The 18,474-nt window shown below is 41.0% G+C and overlaps 1 protein-coding gene across 2 annotated transcripts in view; it reads left to right on the plus strand.

Moving 5' to 3' along the window:
* The window catches only part of Chd2 (chromodomain helicase DNA binding protein 2), a 140,550-nt gene that overhangs the window by 34,561 nt on the left and 87,515 nt on the right, over nt 1–18,474 (plus strand). For both annotated transcript variants that reach the window (XM_052713814.1, XM_052713815.1), the window contains 3 exons: nt 5,680–5,911; nt 12,164–12,250; nt 13,791–13,852. In XM_052713814.1, coding sequence (XP_052569774.1) covers nt 5,680–5,911; nt 12,164–12,250; nt 13,791–13,852 — 381 coding nt within the window. The remainder of the gene's footprint in view (nt 1–5,679; nt 5,912–12,163; nt 12,251–13,790; nt 13,853–18,474) is intronic.

Consider the following 18,474-nt stretch of genomic DNA (forward strand, 5'->3'; position numbering starts at 1 on the left):
TCTTAAAAACAAAGCTTAAGCCGGGCCGTTGGTGGCGCACACCTTTAATTCCAGCACTGGAGAGGCAGAGCCAGGCGGATCTCTGTGAGTTTGAGGCCAGCCTGGTCTACAGAGTGAGTTCCAGGAAAGGTGCAAAAAGCTACACAGAGAAACCCTGTCTTGAAAAACAAAACAAAACAAAACAAAAAAACCAAAAATAAAACAAAGCTTAAGAGTTGTTATATATTCTTTGTCAGTGAGAACTCTGAAGTATCTTTCCCTTTCCATTTCCTTTAAGACACCTATCTAACCACGGCCTAGAAAGAGTGGTAATATGGCAGCTTGGTTGATTTGATAATGTGTTTGACTGAAAAATGTGTGTAATGCAAGGTCAGCAATACCACACAGGAGTAGATAGTGCAGATTCTGTAATTTAGACATCCTAAACACATTAGGATTCTGTTTTTATAGGATTAATGTAAGGATTAGGCTTTTTGCGTATTTTTGACACTTTAAATGTCTATAATGCAAACTGTGTGTGGATACCACTTTGTGGAGTTTCAGTATAGACTTACCTTGCAGTCTTTCAGGTTTTGCATTTACCTGCAGTAGCCAAGAAGTTCTGTTCAGTAGTCAGTACTTCAGCCATTTTGTAAGTTGGGAAAATAAACACCAATGTGCTGAAATGGAGACTCTTAGAGAACCCACATGCTTTCTCTTTTAAGTGGACTGTTGTTGTGCTGTCCTCTTGTGGCCATTTTGAGAATGGCACTTTAAGAAATGGAAATGACTGTTAGTTTCCAAGTCCAGTTTTAAGAAAGATCGATCCATTTCATAAAAACCTTAGTAAAGGTGTTGTCTTTTTCTTTTCTTCTTTCTCTTGGATTTTGACACATAGCAGTTTTTCTTTTGCTCAGTTGAAAAGTGAAATTTGTTTGCAGTTAGAGTTTGAATAATTTTCAAATAATTTTTTTATTTTTATGAGGCTGTAGTAGATAATTCCTATGAATTTTAAGTTTCAACTGCTTTGTTGACAATTACACTTTGAAAGACAGACAATCCTACTCATTAGTGGGAGTTTTTATTTAAGTATTGTCACCTATGAGCTGAATTGGGCGCTGTGTGTGTGTGTGTGTGTGTGTGTGTGTGTGTGTGTGTGTGTGAGTGAGTGAGTGAGTGTGATGTAGGAAGGATCCAGGCTGTCTCCTGTCTTCAGCTTCCCAGGGGCTGGCAGTAAAGCAGGCAGTACCATACCAGACTGACCTTTTTCTTTAGAGTCTTGGGGGATTTCTTTGGATCGTGGGGAAAGCTATGGTGTAGTCCTGAAGTACTCAGTATTCCAGGTATTAGGAAATGTGTTATTTCAGCTGTTGGTTCTCTGAGTAGTACAGGTTAAAACAAGTTTGGTTTATTTTTCAACAGTAAGGAACTTTTTTTCTTGTCTTTCTAATCCCAGCACTGGTGAGGTAGAGGCAGGTGCATCTCTGAGTTCAAGATAATTTCTGTCTCAAACAACAATCAAAAGAAAAAAAAAAAGAACTTTACTAAGGTTTTTATGGAAAACATTCCTCCTCCTCCTGGAGTATGTTAAGTCTTGCATCTAACTTGCCTGTTCCAAATAAAGTTCCTTTTCTCTGTTTTATATAGTCCATGCTTACCTTGATTTCATGATGACAGGCCTGTGTCCTTATACTTAGGCAAAAATAATTATTTTTATTGACTTTGGAGTCTGTTTTACTGTGTAGTCCTGGTTATCCTGAAGGTTGCCTTTTAGACCAGGCTGGCCTGGAACTCAGAGCTCTCCATATGCTTCTGTCCGCTGAGTACTGGATTTATAGCTGTGAGCTACCACTGCCTGGGCAAAAATAAATTTTAAATTGCTTAGTCTTATACTGACTGATTCACATGTGTGTTTATTTTGGTTAGTGAACCAGTTTATACATTAAAAATATTTAAGAATTCTAAACAGCTGTGAGCTCACCACTAAAGCCTGAAGAATGCCCGTGTCTTACCTGCTTACACCTGTTTCCCTCGCCTCCACAGGGGACTATAGCTTTTTTTCCTTAGGTTTGATTTTTGTCATGTTTTATTTTTTATTTTACAAGCATAAGCTGATCTGTGAAATCTACCAGCCTTCTCCTTCCTACAGAATCAACCACTGAACAAATTTGTAGATTGACATTTACATACATATATGTGTGCTAATGAGAATGTGGGTGTTTTTGTGATAATTGTATGCAGTGTTACATTCCTAATGGTTACTTGTACACAAATAGAAACACAGCTGTCTTAGAAGAAGGTATATACAAGAATATTTATAGCTTTACTGGTTAGAGTGAGCAATGGCAAAAGAACCTAAATATTCTGCTTAGAAATAAAGATATACAGAAATGAATCACAGCTATTTATAGCTTATTAAGAGAACAATTTGAAAATAACCCAAGTAAACATTGAAATCCAGCTTCATTGTGTGGCATTTCACAGAGAACTGACTTTCTGACATAGCATTGACCTTCTGTTAAGTCTCCTGTGATTCTTGCTGTTTAGCACAGGACTAAAAGCCTTTCTAGTTAACTGGACTTACTGGTTTCTGCAGTGGACTAAAGCTGTCTTCCATAGCTTTTTTCCTGGGTCTATAAGTAGGTAGTTAACATTGGCATATTTCTTTTCTCAGAGAATAAGTATGTTGACTACTGTGCTGTTCTGACAATTTTGGTTGTGATGATGGTCATGTGACTCCACCCATAGTTCTTGTCTGGAGTTGTGCTGGGAAACGAAGGCAGGTACATTGTATTATTTTAGCTCAGTCAGTAATCTGCAATATACCAGGCACAGGGAACATTGAGAAGATGGCCTTAGCTTTCAAGCCTGTTTTGACAAGTGACCACATTATTTTTATAGGATGGGACAAATGGAGACAGGGTAATGTAAGTGTCAAGTAAATAGCTGGACTTTACCCACTCTTATATTTATCAGTCTTTGACAGGTGTTGTGGGACCAAGCCTCAGATTTATGCATGAATAGGCAAGCACTGTACCACTGAGCCATTCCCCCAACCCAATTGCTGGGGCTTTGGATTCAGTTTCCTAGGGGCAGGAGTCATGGTGAAAAGTGAGAGGTCGCAGAAGTTGGAAGTTGAAGCCGGATACCAAGGTAGCGCTGCCAGTTTTTACTTTCATGGTAGTAATTGCAGTGATAGGTCAGCATTTGGAAGTGCCTGATAGGTTGAGCATGGTACTTGAGAGAGCAGAGCATGCTTTCCTACAGAAGATGATCCCCAAGCTCTCAAAGTTACTTGGTTTGCTGCGTAAGCACTGTGTACTGGGTTGGAGGTGAATGGTACTGGGATTGTGCCATGCTTCTACAAGTGTTATATGGAGCAAATGTGGATGAGGGAAGGAATGATGAAGAGATGAGCAGGGGGTTGGAGAGAGGGCCCAGCAATTAAGAGGGCTTAATGGTTTCATAGACAACCTTAGCTTCAGTTCCCTGCAACTACATGGTAGCTCACAACTGTCTGTAACTCCAGTTCTGGGTTATCTGATGTCTGATACCTTCTTCTGGCCTGTGGTACATAGAAAAACACTAATACAAGAAAAACAAACAAACAAAAAACAAGTAAATCTTAGAGACAGAGGTGGGAATCATACAGACATGAGCATGGGGGCACTCGTCAGAGGCTACAGTAAAAAGACCAGGCTGGGGCGTCTGGGCTGTAAGGGGCAAACTTTGTAAGCACTCAGCTGCCTAGCTTCCAGATTCTTCCTTGCTTCCATTTCAGGGAGAATGTCCCTTCTGAATCTCTAAGTTATAAGGAAATTTTGCCGCTAGTTCTACATGTCTGTGTGCAAATGGTGACAGCTAAAGCTAACAACGTCGTTTGAGTACTCTGAGTTTTGTGGTACCTACTTCCTGACTGGGAGAACTTCACATTAGGGAGTCTGAGGGAGGGTGTGTGAGGCTCAGATTCCTACTTTCTGGGTAAGGGAAGCATTTGTGGTGAAGTATTGCTGCTTTCATAGCTGCTGTATAACGCTCACGACTCTGTAGGTGGGTGGGACAGGTTAAGCAGTGGTACAGCTAGGGGACTGGAGAAACGACTCTGCAGTTAAGAGTGTTAGCTGGTCTTTCAGAGGACTCTATCCAGTTGATTCTCATGACTCCTCACAACAGCTAGAACTCCAGTCCAGGGGATCCAACTGCCTCTGTGCGTACTGCACACACACAGACACACATGCAGGCAGAATACTAATACATGTAAAATTAAATGAAAAAAATATACAACTAGAAAGGGAGAGATGGGATAGGTATAGATTTCCAAAGGTAGAGAGAGAGGCTGAGTTTCTTAAAGTCTCTTGTCTTTTCATAGGATTGTTCTGGAGAAGAAATATGTATAAAGTATTTAGCATAATGCCTGACACTGAGGTGATCAGGTTTGTATTTCTTCACCTTTCCTTCTTAGAGACAAGTTTTTCCATTTCGTCGTCTTGTTTTGACTTAAAGGCCTCTACTGTAATGTACTTTTTGTAGATTTGGATCAATTCAAGTTTCCAGTAATTTCTTTCTTTTTCTCATATTTAGAACATGTATTCCAGGCTGACCTCCAACTTGTTTTTATTTTATTTTATTTATTTATTTTTAAATTTTTCGAGACAGGGTTTCTCTGTGTAGCTTTGCGCCTTTCTGGATCTTGCTCTGTAGTCCAGGCTGGCCTCGAACTCACAAAGATCCGCCTGGCTCTGCCTCCCAAGTGCTGGGATTAAAGGCATGCGCCACCACCGCCCGGCTCCAACTTGTTTTTGTAGCAGAGGCTGCCTTTTAATTTCTAGGTCTTCTGAGTGTGCACACCACACCTGGTATGTATGTGTGTGTGTGTGTGTGTGTGTGTGTGTATGCTGAAGCCTAGGGCCCTCTGCTGTCCACCTGCAGTCCGCTTCTTTCCTCTGTAGTCATTTGTTAAGTTGTGTGACTTCAGTTCTAGTTTGGAAGATGCAATGGTGGTAAATAGGAAACTTCCATCACAAGCTTCGTGTTCCTGTGTCTCCCTCTTAACCTAAAGTTTCTGTTTTGTGGCATTCACCATTGTTACCGTCTCAAGATTGTTCTTATCTGTGGGTAGTTTCCAGTGAGGAAGGGGATTGGATGTACATAGGCCATTATCAGACTGGTGGTGGGATTATCATTACAATCATTGCTTTGGAGCAGGACCTGTGGACTATAGATGATGTGTATAGCTCCCTACCCCCTGTCTAACCCCTGTTGTTGAGAACCACTGATTGGGTAATTGCATTCTTCCTTTGGGGTTGGGTTTGTTTTTGTCATTTCTGAAATTATTAGTATTTTTGTTTTGAAGGGGACATTGGTACTTAGATATGATTTAGTAGACAGATTGTAGTGTTTCAGTGGGATCTTAGAGAGTTCCTTAAATACCCATTGGAATGAAGGGGCCTATGTTCACTGGAATGTGTGAAAATGTAAATCACCTGGTATACATATGGTGTCAAATACTACAAAGGTGAAGGTTGAAAATGATAGGAAAGCATTATTTGCAGCACAAGAATAAAAATAAATTTGAAGATGGGGATGCTAAATTGCTGAAATTATGGTCTGAACACATTACCAGGGGATTTAAAAACCAATTTATGTGGCAGTCGTTAAATGTTTCTAAGGCTTTCTCTCTCTGCCTTTCTCTCTATTAAGTCATTCGGCCTCTGAAGAAGCTTCGGGTTCAGACTCTGGCAGTCAGTCGGAAAGTGAACAGGGCAGCGATCCCGGAAGTGGACATGGCAGCGAGTCCAATAGCAGTTCTGAATCTTCTGAGAGTCAGTCAGAATCTGAGAGTGAATCAGCAGGTTCCAAATCACAGCCAGTCCTTCCAGAAGCCAAAGAGAAGCCTGCCTCTAAGAAGGAACGGATAGCTGATGTGAAGAAGGTATCTCCTGGGCTATATATTGCAAGTTTGTTCCTATCCAGGACCAACCAGTAGAGTGTGTTTCCAAAGAAGATTGATTAGTATGTCTTTGTGTTTGTCTGTTTCTGGAGATAGGGTCTCATGTACCTTGGGCTAGCCAGGAACTTGGTTGCAATACAGCCAAGACTGGTTTTTGCACTCCTGATCCTCCTGTGTCTGTTTCCCAAGTGCTGAGAGGTGTGCCCCATTATGCCTGGTCAGTCCTTCCCTCTCCACACAACCCTTTTTTTTTCAGACAGGGTCTTACAGTATAGCCTGGTGTGGCCTGGAACTCAAGATGCTCCTCTTTCAACCCCGTATGCTGGGACTACAGGCCTGACCTTGCACTGTCATAAAGAGAGTTTTCCTTGCCTGAGCAGTAGAAAGGAAAAACAGCCTGAGTGAAGGCATTGTAGTTGTATTTGACTTATTAAAAAAGAATCTTTTGATTTTTTCGAGACAGGGTTTCTCTGTGTAGCTTTGCGCCTTTCCTGGAACTCGCTTTGAAGACCAGGCTGGTCTCGAACTCACAGAGATCCGCCTGGCTCTGCCTCCCAAGTGCTGGGATTAAAGGCGTGCGCCCAGCTTAAAACAGAATCTTATAGCAAAGACTACAAAAGGCAAAAATTAACTTGCATAACATTTTCACATTGAGTCCAAACTTTGGAATACATTCCTTTTTTGGTGGAAAAGAGCTAGTGATTATGTGGCTTCATCAGCAGGTATCTGAACTTCTTTTTTGGAGAGGATGTCATGTAGCCCAGGATGACCCTGAACTCAACTGCAACCGAGGGTGACCTTGAGCTCATTCTTCCTCTCCATCGTGCTGGGATGAGGATGTACTTCTGTCATGCGTGGTTTTCTGCGGTGCTGGGTTTGTGCAGGCTAGACAAGCATTATGCCAGCAGAGCTACTTCCCCGCCCACCACATCTGAACTTGGGAGATTTAATCTGAGAGAGTTATGTGCGAACCACGACAAAAGAACGTTGCTTTCTGTTTTTTAAAAAATATCAAAAAAACTTAAAATTAAATTTTATGCTGTCATCTTTTAAACTTAAGCTGTAATCTAAGATTAAATTTATATTCTGCATACTAATTTTCATTTTACAAATGATAGTAAATTGTAGGTGGTAGTGAAAATTTTCAGACAATTTGAAGTTAAAAGAACCATTTGGAGCTCTGGAGACAGACTTGAGTTAAACAGTTGTTTCAGTTCTCAGCAAAGTTGCTGTGTAATGGTATTTGACTTTTAGGGGCCAGGGGATGGCAAGGGGTAGAAAAACGTATTAGATTTATTTTATTTATTTATTTTTTTGAGATAGGCTCTCTATATATCCCTGACTGGCCTGGAACTCCTAGTCCAAATGCCTCAAACTCACAGAAGCAGCCTGCTTCTCCCTTCTGAGTACTGTGATTAAAGTCATGTGCCATGATGCCAGGCTCTTTTGTTTCCTCCTTTTTTTGGTGACAGGTTCTTACTATGTAGCTCTGTAGATGGAGTTTTCCTGCCTGGCCCACAGTCAGGGCAAATCTCTCTCACCTGCTAGTCCCACAGCTGCTCAGACCCGACCAAGTAAACACAGAGACTTATATTGGTTACAAACTGTATGGCCATGGCAGGCTTCTTGCTAACTGTTCTTACAGCTTAAATTAATCCTTTTCCATTAATCTATACCTTGCCACATGGCTCGTGGCTTACCGGCATCTTCACATGCTGTTTCTCATCATGGTGGCTGGCAGTGTCTCTCTGACTCAGCCTTCTACTTCCCAGCTTTATTCTCCTCCTTGTCCCGCCTACACTTCCTGCCTAGCCAATGGCCAATCAGTGTTTTATTTATTGACTAATTAGCAACACATTTGCCATACAGAACATCCCACAGCACCCCCCCCCCCCTTTTTTTTTTTCCACAAAGGAAGGTTTTAACCTTAACAAAGTAAAATTACATGTAATTGGGAATTTGGGCGTAGCTTCTCTTACTACTTCCTGCTGGAGGGGGGCGCTGTATCTTATGGGGACACAAAGAAAATTTTAGGATTATGGAGTAGTCCGTGAGGCTGTATCGTCTGAGCCAGTTGCCTTGAAACCATTCTGGATGTTGGGTCATCTGGGCCATGGTGTCATCGGAAACCTTTCAGGGGTTCTTGGCTGGTCAAACCTGATGTATCTTAATCTGGAACAAATCCATAGCCTTTGCCTTTCTGTGGGAACAAAAGAGACTCTTTTCCAAAACAACATATCCTTATATCCAAATTTTGAAGTCAAGGTACCTTTAAAATATACATTTTGGCATAACTCAACAGCTTTTACAATCAAATGTTTCTCTGCAGTTAAAAATCCCAAAGACAACACAATCCAGATTCTCTGTAATATTCATCTTTACGTGGCTTATTTTTTTATATTAATTTTACTGTCTCTTTAAAGACTTTATTTTTTAAAACTATGTATTTGTTTATATAACTATATATATCACCTTTTTTTGTCTCTTTCAAGCCTACGTATATTTTACACACATTGTAAACTATTACATCTGAATCTGTCTTACTGTGAATCTATTGCTTTAAGCTGCAGCAGCTGTGGCTGCTGGCTCCGCCCACCTCAGCTTCCCAACATGGTGGTGGTTTACTGCCAGCTCTGGGAGCTATCATGGGTCTATGCTTTTATCCAAGCAGCGTGTAGCCCAGAAACCTCTTTTTTTGTTTTGTACTAGCAAAGGCTAAATCCACCACACAGCTCAATGTGCCACTTGCAGAGGCCTCATTCCCGCCATACTGCAGGTCGAGCATGTACGCTAGAAACCCGCCAGTAGCTCAAACCGGCAGCTGCTGCTCATTTGAGAGAGACAATTAGGAAGCTGTTTTTAGCTCTGTTTTAGAATCTTTTTTCTCAGTTTTTTGGTGGAAACTCTTGCCACCACGTTGGACGCCATTTGTAGCTAGAGTTTTCCTGCCTGGCCCACAGTCAGGGCAAATCTCTCTCACCTGCTAGTCCCACAGCTGCTCAGACCCGACCAAGTAAACACAGAGACTTATATTGGTTTCAAACTGTATGGCCATGGCAGGCTTCTTGCTAACTGTTCTTACAGCTTAAATTAATCCATTTCTATAAATCTATACCTTGCCACATGGCTCGTGGCTTACCGGCATCTTCACATGCTGCTTCTCATCATGGTGGCTGGCAGTGTCTCTCTGACTCAGCCTTCTACTTCCCAGCTTTATTCTCCTCCTTGTCCTGCCTACACTTCCTGCCTAGCCAATGGCCAATCAGTGTTTTATTTATTGACTAATTAGCAACACATTTGCCATACAGAACATCCCACAGCATAGCTCTGGCTGTCCTGGAACTCACTATGTAAGCCAGGCTGGCCCTGAACTCACAGAGATAAACCTATAATTAAAGGCATGCACTTCAACCCACCCCTGCTCCTGACTTTTTTTTTTTTTTTAATGGTTTATTTTTATTCATGGGTATATGTGTGCTGGTCCTTGAAGAGGCCAGAGAGGGTGTCCATCTACTGGAGCTGGACTTATAGGCAGTTGTATGCCACTAATCCTGGCTTGAGAAAGCATTACTGAGATTGGATTTGTATCTTCAGTTTCCACCAGAAGAATACAGATATGCATACATACATACACACACAAACATACATAAGATTTCAAGATGTAATTACATCTTTAGAAATATTAAGATAATTTTTTTATGGTTAAGGCGATCAGTACTAAAAAGGTAAAAATGTATAATTCCAATTAGCTGGACCTCGTAGAGGAATTACCATGAATGAGAAATTCCAAAAAGACTACTTTGTATATCCATCCTCTTTACATGCTAGCTTCCCCCATCTTTCCCTAACAGGAGGAAAGTTTTATTACCCATGTGGGGGTAATACTCACTCAATAGCGAGTGAGTTCACATGTCAGCTCTTTTTGGGAAGAGCAGAATTAGGTGGCCTCTACGGGACAAATAATACAAGCTGCTTTGGGGTGTAAGTAGTACAGTATGACTTGGAGCACAGTTGCAGCATTGGAGCCAGTATGCCTAGGCAAGTCTGAGAGAGGGGAGACTGGTTGGTGAAGTCATATTAGCCTGCCTGATCCCTCTCAGCTAAAAAAGATGCCATAACATTCTTTACGCAGTCAGACAAATCATTTCTCTCAGAGGTCCGTACAGGAATAGGTGTGGGTGTGGGCAGGAAGGCTAGCGGACACATCTCTCTACTTGTTTCTCTACCAGGTGGGTCCATTGTGTTGTGCATAGCCTCTCCCACTTGTATTTCCTCCCACTTGATCGCTCCTAACTCTGGTTGGGCTTTTTGTCCTTTAAGATTGGGATAATTCTAAAGCCATTATTAGGGAATCTGACGATATTGAATCATACAATTGGATTGGATTCTAGTTCCAATATGCCTATTCCTGGGCCATTTTACTTGTTTGCTTTTCAGTTTATTCCTTGTTTTTCAGCTTACTGTATCTTTTTTTTTTTTTTTTTTTTTTTGTCAGTGGTTAATATTGTCCTCCTTTGCTTAGTGTCTTTTTTTGTTTTTGTTTAATCTTTGATCAGTTTTGGCTTTTTGAGGGCAGTTCTCTACCCCCCCCCCCCCCCCCCCCCCCCCCCCCGGTTAGGATCTCAGCATGCAATCCTGGCTGTCCTGCAACTCACTGTGTAGACTAGGCTGGCCTTGAAAGTACAGTGGTCTGCCTTTCTCTGTCTCCTGAGTACTGGGATTTAAGGCATGCACCACCATGCCTGGCTTAGGCATGTGAAGTTTATTTGTCATATTAAAACTTTTAAGACAAAAAAACACAATGGGACTTGTTTCCAATGCTGTTCTAGACTTAGAAATGCTGTATTGGGGACATGGTGTCATGTGTCATCCCCCCCACTCCCCCGCCCCCATATCTAGATACTTTGTGGTTGATTTCCCATTACAGTTTCAGGGTGAAATAGCCATGTAGCAGAGAATGTTTACTGTCCAGTTCCCTGGGGAAAACATACTTAAGTGCAAACATTTTGCTGGCCTCAGACAGTAGCTCCTCGTCCTTTGCATACACTCTGCCTCGAATTTCCGAATGCTTTCATGACATTGGCTGCTGGTTTTGGTTTTTTTTCCCCCCTTGGATTTTTTTGAGACAGAGTTTCTCTGTGTTGCTTTGGAGCCTGTCTTGGAACTCACTTTGTAGACCAGGCTGGCCTTGAACTCATAGAGATCTGCCTCTGCCTCTGCCTCCCGAGTGCTGGGATTAAAGGCGAGCACCACCACCGCCCGGCTGCTGCTTCTGTTTTTTTTGTTTTTTTTTTAAATTTTATTTTTTTGGTTTTTTCGAGACAGGGTTTCTCTGTGTAGCTTTGCGCCTTTCCTGGAACTCACTTGGTAGTCCAGGCTGGCCTCGAACTCACAGCGATCCACCTGGCTCTGCCTCCCGAGTCCTGGGATTAAAGGCGTGCGCCGCCACCACCGTCCGGCTGCTTCTGTTTTTAATAAAACCTTTATTCCTAACTTCAGTTTTCTAACATCTGTTCCACATGTTTAACCATGACTAAACATCTTCACGCCAGTGTCCCACAGTCCATTCAGATTCCTTTTGCTTTTCTGTGATTTCATGTAAAAAGAACAGTTTACTTAAACGTAGTTATCTATAGGGAAGAGAGTGGAAAAACAAAACACCTCAGCCAGTCCCTCCTTGAAGGTTACCTTTTCAGATTTAAAATCGTTAGCAGGAGTCTGAAAGGCAGAGGGCTCATTACTGCTAGTGAAGTAAAGTAGGTGTGCTAGGGAGAAAGTCGTGGTGGTTCTCTTCTCAAGAACTGGTAGCTGGATACGCTGCCTTGTTTGATTAGATTCTGCAGGGCGCTTGTGCTTGGTTTTTTGTTTGTTGTTTCTAATTAAAACTGCAAGCATCAGGAAATTTAAAATTCCTCAGAAATTTGTATTTTGTTGAAGGAAGGAATCAGATGGTTTAGTAACAGTAAGCAGTGCTCAACAGTTTTAATGGCATGAAGGCATGGTTAAACTTTTTTTAAATGTCTGTTCCTTTGAAAGGATACCGCTTAGCTTTCTCTCAAAACTAGCAAAACAACCCTTTGGGTAGTTAGTTACATGATTTTGTTTGATTTGAAATAAGTGTTCTAATACTGATAATAGCAATGGAGTTAAGGGAATAATTCATGCACAGTTCTAATACTGATAATAGTAATATAGTTAAGGAAATGATTCATGTGCAGTCTATTAATTTTGCAGATGTGGGAAGAATATCCTGATGTTTATGGGGTTAGGCGGTCAAACCGAAGCAGACAAGAACCATCACGATTTAATATTAAGGAAGAGGTAAGAACAAATGATTTGAGGGGATGCGTTTTGGTTCCCTATCTTACCTCATCTTCTGTGACTGGTGTATATTACTATTAAAAGACAGCGTCAGGTGTGGCAGTTAAAAGCGATCTAATGGGGCTTTCTATGAACAGATGGTGGGGCAAGAAGTTAGTAAACACTACCAACACATACTAGTTAATGCTTCATTCCAGGATGGTATGGTGTCAGTTAATTAAAAGTTCAGTTTCTAAGAGTGTATGATTGTGGCCAGTTCACTTTAGACACCTACTATCCTAATATTTTGTTAAGTGCTGAACAAATGGAACGTGGAAATGATTTTGGATTTATTCCAGAGAGAGGAAAGAGGAGTGTTTCATGTCTTTGTTTTTCTTCGTTTATGTAAGTTCCATTTTCTATCTCAATTGTAGTGTGAGATAGAAAACTAGTTCCTAAAATACTCATTTTCTGGTCTAATTATGAGAGATGGAGATGGAGTACTTTTTTTTTTTTTTTTTTTTAGTGATGGGGCCAGAGTCTTGGTCCTTGAGCATTTGTAGCAAGCACCCTGTCACTCACTACATCCATCTCCAGTGCCTAGACTGGTGCTTTTTAAAGCCGGTAGTGTTTGGGTTCCCACATGGGTAGAGTGGACTTGTTTCATGTTTCTTAGGTTGTGCCATTGGTTTGCAGTGTAGCTTCTGAAGGGACACTCTTGTCTCAGTGCACTGTCCCTTTCTGCCGGTTTTTCAGCTGTGTGACATTCTCCAGTGGAAGTTCTGTATTGATAGGCAAGTGTTGAGAGTTAGGTCTGGGCTTCAGTAAATGTCCTCTGACAGTCAAGTTCATGCCCGCACCTGCATGTGTCTGCTGTTTGAGTTCTGAGTGACTTCTGAGCTGGCGTGCCTGTGCTTCCCCTTCCCGCAGTGTCCAGTCACATCTGTATGCCCTTCCTGTTTCATGCATCAGTATATCCTTAGTAGGACCCAAACTAACAGCGTCAGGGGAGTGCCATTTTGTTTCGTTTGAGGGAAGAAGCTGTTTCAGTGGCTGTGACTGTAATCCTCCTTTGGCCTAGCGCTGTTAGCTCTTCATTCACCATTACAGATGCTCGTCAATCAAGTCTAAAGTGAATACATCAGCAGGCAGTGCCTTTAAGGCGTAATACTCACTAAATGTGGTATTTTCCTATGTTGTTTTACACCTGCAGCATCCTGTATGGTTACTGCTAACACATGTGGCTTTTACAATTCATATTTAGAATTCTGTTCCTCAACCTTACTAGGCAAGGCGAATTTTAAGTGCTGAGTTCACATGTGGCTGATGGCTCACTCACCGTGTTGGACATTATAGATACAGAACGTTTACCTGTAGAAAAGTGTATTTGATGTTGCTGCTCTGGATGTCTGAGCTAAATGTAGGTTTGAGAAAGAAAGTGACATTGGTTTTCAAAGCAGAAGAAGAGTGGGCTCCACCTAGCAAGTGCTTAGGTTTCATTCTGTCTAAAATCTCACTGTGAACTAAAGTCTGTAATCATTTTCCCCCTCATACACTGAAGGCAAGTAGCGGGTCTGAGAGCGGGAGTCCAAAGAGAAGAGGCCAGAGGCAGCTGAAAAAACAGTAAGTCTTTCATGGGGAGATGACGTCATCTGCTAGTTGTGAACATGTCTGCATTTCTAGGACAATCTTTTTGTTCTGTCTGTCTCAGGTCTCTTGGTTTGGGTTACTGCCCTGCCAGGATCCTCATTTTAACATGGAAGCATTCCATATAAGCTCCAGCTTCTTATGTGGGATAGCCCAGTTAGCTCAGTTAATTTTTTCTTGAAAGTAAACATAAATAGCAAAGTAGATATTGGCATTCTTGTTAAGTAAGGACCAGATTTAAATTGGCCACTTCTCATGTTGACATGATAAGGTTTATATTGTTGGGCACTTATTTTGTTATGAAATGTGTACTGTTTTAGTATAATTCTAAGATTATAACTTATAGACCAGAAGATTTTAATTCTTGAGCTTTGAGTTAAAATATTTTATAACGGACTGTACTCTGTTCATTATTGTTATTTTTGTTTTTGCCAGCATTAGAGATTGAACGTAGGGCCTCACACATGCTATAGGCAAGCACTCTCCCGTTGAGCTAAACCCTTAGTTCTATGCTCATTAATTTTGGAAATTAATTTTTTTCTTACAATTAAATTTAAAAAACCATTTTTTTGTATGTGTATATATATATATATATATATATGTGAGTGCATGTGGAGGTCAGAGAACAGCTTGTGGGAGTCTCGTGTGGGTTTGGGGAATGGAAGGCAGGTTGTCATGCTTGGAACTGAGTGACTTTATCTGCTCAACCATCTCACTGGCCTTCTTTATTTTCACACAGGGACTCAAGTGCCCTAGTTTGGTCTTGGTCTTATGTAGCTGACGATGACCATGACCTCTTGATTTTCAAATTCTGGAATTACAGGTGTATACCACCATGCATAGCCTTTTTAAAAAATATATATAATATCTAATATTTAATATATATTTTTTTATTTAAAAACATTTTTTAAGACAGAATCTCATTTTTGCCTGGAGCATGTAGCTTGCCTAGAGCTCATATGTAGACCAGGCTGGCCTTGAACTGTGCCAGATCTTCCTGACTTCTGCTTCCCCAGTGTTGGGGTTTACAGGCGTGTGCTACCAACCCTAGCTTCAGGGTAGCTATTTTTATTTTTAAATTTTATTTATTTTGAGACAAGGTCTTGTTTTATTGTCCAAGCTAGCCTCAAACTTAGAGTGATCGACTTGCTTCAGTCTCCTGGTGATGAGATTAAAGGAACATGACACTTCCTGACTCTTCAGTATTGGCTTTAGTTTTTTGAGACAAGGATCTCCTGCCTTCACTTTCCAAGTGCCAGGATTGCAAGAGAGTCCCCCTTTATCTAGCTATTCATTATTTTTAGTTAAAAATTCTATGTAGTCAAAAAATTGTAAGATTTTTTTTTTTTTTTTGGTTTTTCGAGACAGGGTTTCTCTGTGTAGCTTTGCGCCTTTCCTGGAACTCACTTGGTAGTCCAGGCTGGCCTCGAACTCACAGAGATCCGCCTGGCTCTGCCTCCCGAGTGCTGGGATTAAAGGCGTGCGCCACCACCGCCCGGCAAAAAATTGTAAGATTTTTAAATAACAGCCCCTCCAGTTTCCATGGTGTACTATCCCTTTAACTGTGTGAATTCCGTAGATCCTTTTTTGAAAAATGTGGATGTCCAAAACTTTGTACACCAACTTAGGTATATTTTTCACTAAGGTCTCCAGTTACGTGTACTCTAATTACTAGGCAAATTTGAATTTCTTAAATCCATTTCCTCATTCTGCCTGCCCAGCAGTGAATAGAAGTGGTTACATTAAATGTACATTTTAAAGAACTTTGTAGGGCAGTATTTAATATTGTCTTACCTGAATACACCCAATTTCCATTGTGTTTGAGTTGGAGACAGCAGGCTCTAAGCAGGGACGTCTTAGAAGGTTTTCCTTGCACTTCAGTCTCATGAGCTGCTTTGGAGACTCTTCGTTTTTTGTTTTGTGGGGGTGGATGTTTTCTGAAGTGTCCTTCCTGACCACATTATGGGAAGGCATCACACTTTGCTAATGACTGGCAACCCAGATCTAATAACAAGTGTAATGGGATCTGCCGTGTGGGGATGTGAAATTCAGAATTGAGAGACTCATCCAGAGGGAATAACATCTTGAATTAGTACAATAACATACTCTTTAGAAACTGCAAATTGGTATTCATGCATTCTTTCTTTTTTTTCTTTTTTTGAGATGGGTACCTCAGATTTTTAAAAAAGCTGAGGGAATAAAATGTAGTGCAAATGTCCAATCTAGGCAGTGTTATATAGGGTCTCTGCAGATTCTCTGCCCAGTAGTGTTTATGAAGGTGGTGTATTGGTTTCTCTCCTTCCAGCCAAATGTTAAAATATTTTATAAATTATAATTATAAAATTATAAATCATGCAGGTTTGTGCGTGAGAGAGAGAGAGAGAGAGAGAGAGAGAGAGAGAGAGAGAGAGAGAGAGAGAGAGAGAGAGATCATAGTTACTTATTTTCAGAGTGTTTTGAGTTAGGAATCTGTCACAGACTTTATGTCAAAATGGAACTGAATCATTATTAGTCTTAGATTGGAATTGTTGGTGAAAGTATTCTGTCTTGGGGGCATATGCTATCTGGAAGTTATTTTTTTCTTTTCCTGATGTATCTTTTAAGAATGGTACTTAGCCATGTTCAGTATAGGTCCTTTATATTTAAAAGTGGATTTTGCTCCATGCCTGCTTAGATTGGATTCATCTGTCTATCTTCCACAGCCTCTCTAATAATGAAAGTTAAAGTTCCCCGCTGATTAGTATTTTCAGGCTGCTTGTTTGTTTATATTACTTTGGAGTCTCCTTAGCTAAATTTTGGTAGTGTTTTCCACAATCCCTCAAATTTGGAGAAAAATTCTGTTTGTGCCTTACGATAGATTAAAATGCAAGTTTCTTTTGAAGCAAAATAGTTTTTAGTCAAGTTCTTGCCTCTCTTTATCTCTTAAATTTATTTATTTTATGTGTACTGGTATTTTACCTGCAAGTAAATATATGTGCACCCGTGTATACCTACTGTCCTTAGAGTTCAGAAAAGAGTGTGTGCCTCCCCTGGAACTGGAGTTAGGGATGGCTGTGGACCACCATGTATGTGGGTGCTGGGAACCAAACTTGGGTCCTCTGGAAGAGCTCAGGTCCTCTTAACTGCTGAGCCAGTCTGAGCTCTTGCCTCTCAAGACTCCTCTCTACTCTAGTGGAACTAACTTCCAGTGTAAGGGTGACTGGGGAGTCTCCGTTAAAAAGTCCCTTTTAAGTTGGCTTTCCACAAAAAAATAGCAGTTTTACTTGTTCAAGAGTTGTGTGTGCGTGGGGTTGGGAAGTTGATGTTCATTTTTACTTAATCTCTACTGATTCTTTTTCCTAGCAGGGCATGCTGGCAAACGCCTATAATCCTAGTTCTTGGGAGGCAGAAGCAGAAAGAAGTAGGTGTGTCTTGGCGAGCTCAAGGCCACACTTGTCTGTATAGTACATTCTAGGCCAGGCAGAGCTATATAGTGAGTCCTAGTTTTAGAAAAGCCAAACTGAAACAAATAGTTTTCTTTTCTCTAGTTCTTGAAAATTAAAACATAATGTGGCCAATTTCAAACATCTGCCCCTCTGGTTGTCTATATATCCGGAATGTGTAAGCTTGGCTGTAATTTTCCTAGGTCTTTAAGGTTCTTCTGTGGATTGTGATTGAGAATCGTAGGTGTGAGGTTTGCTGTGTATGAAAGCAACTTTCTTAGTGGACTTAGTCTTATTCAAGGAAGAGCGTCTTGCTAGGTTTTAGACTAGTTGATTTGATAAGTTTTTTCCTTTTACATTCTTATGTTGGAAGAGCCCAAGTTCTTCTGGCTGTTTCTAACTATTTAATTTGACTGGGATACTCTGGCCTCAGCACACACTTTCTCTTTTTATTTTGCTGTATCCTTTGTCAGGGGGCCTCACTGATAGCCTTAGCTCTAGTCGACCTCACTGATAGTCCTAGCTCTAGTAGACCTCACTGATAGTCCTAGCTCTAGTAGGCCTCATTGATTACCTTAGCCCTAGTAGACCTCACTGATAGTCCTAGCTCTAGTAGACCTCATTGATTACCTTAGCCCTAGTAGACCTCACTGATAGTCCTAGCTCTAGTAGACCTCATTGACAGCCCTAGCTCAGATTACTTGACTCTGGATTTTTCTCATTGATATACTCTCCCCTGGTCCTTAATTGTACACTTTTGAGACATGTTCTGGGAGGCCAGTTTTTACAGCATGACTTTGGAGGGGTAAACGACTTTTTTTGAGTCCTGGGGAGTCTGCAGGCTCACATACCAGTTTTCCAAGTGTGTGTGTGGGTCACTTTTTCTTCCGTCTTCTTGGCAGTCACCTTCTATTACTTAGATTCCTTTTGTTGTTTGTTCTTTGAGACAGTGTTTCACTTGTAGTCAAGGTTGGTTTTGAACTCAGGTTGGTTTTGAACTCATCATTTCCCTGTCTTGTTCTGAGTACATCATCATGTCTGGCTTCTTTGTATTCTTTAGTAAAATTTTATTATATTAGACTTTGAGTAAGCAGAGCAAGCTAGCCACGAGAGTATGGGTAGATACAAGAAAGTCTGTTTTGGTTGGGGGAGGGTTCGAGACAGATGTTCTCTGTG

The sequence above is a fragment of the Peromyscus californicus genome, unplaced genomic scaffold, assembly GCF_007827085.1.
Source record: "Peromyscus californicus insignis strain IS unplaced genomic scaffold, ASM782708v3 Scaffold_4__1_contigs__length_199733344, whole genome shotgun sequence".
In the NCBI taxonomy this organism is placed as follows: Eukaryota; Metazoa; Chordata; class Mammalia; order Rodentia; family Cricetidae; genus Peromyscus; species Peromyscus californicus.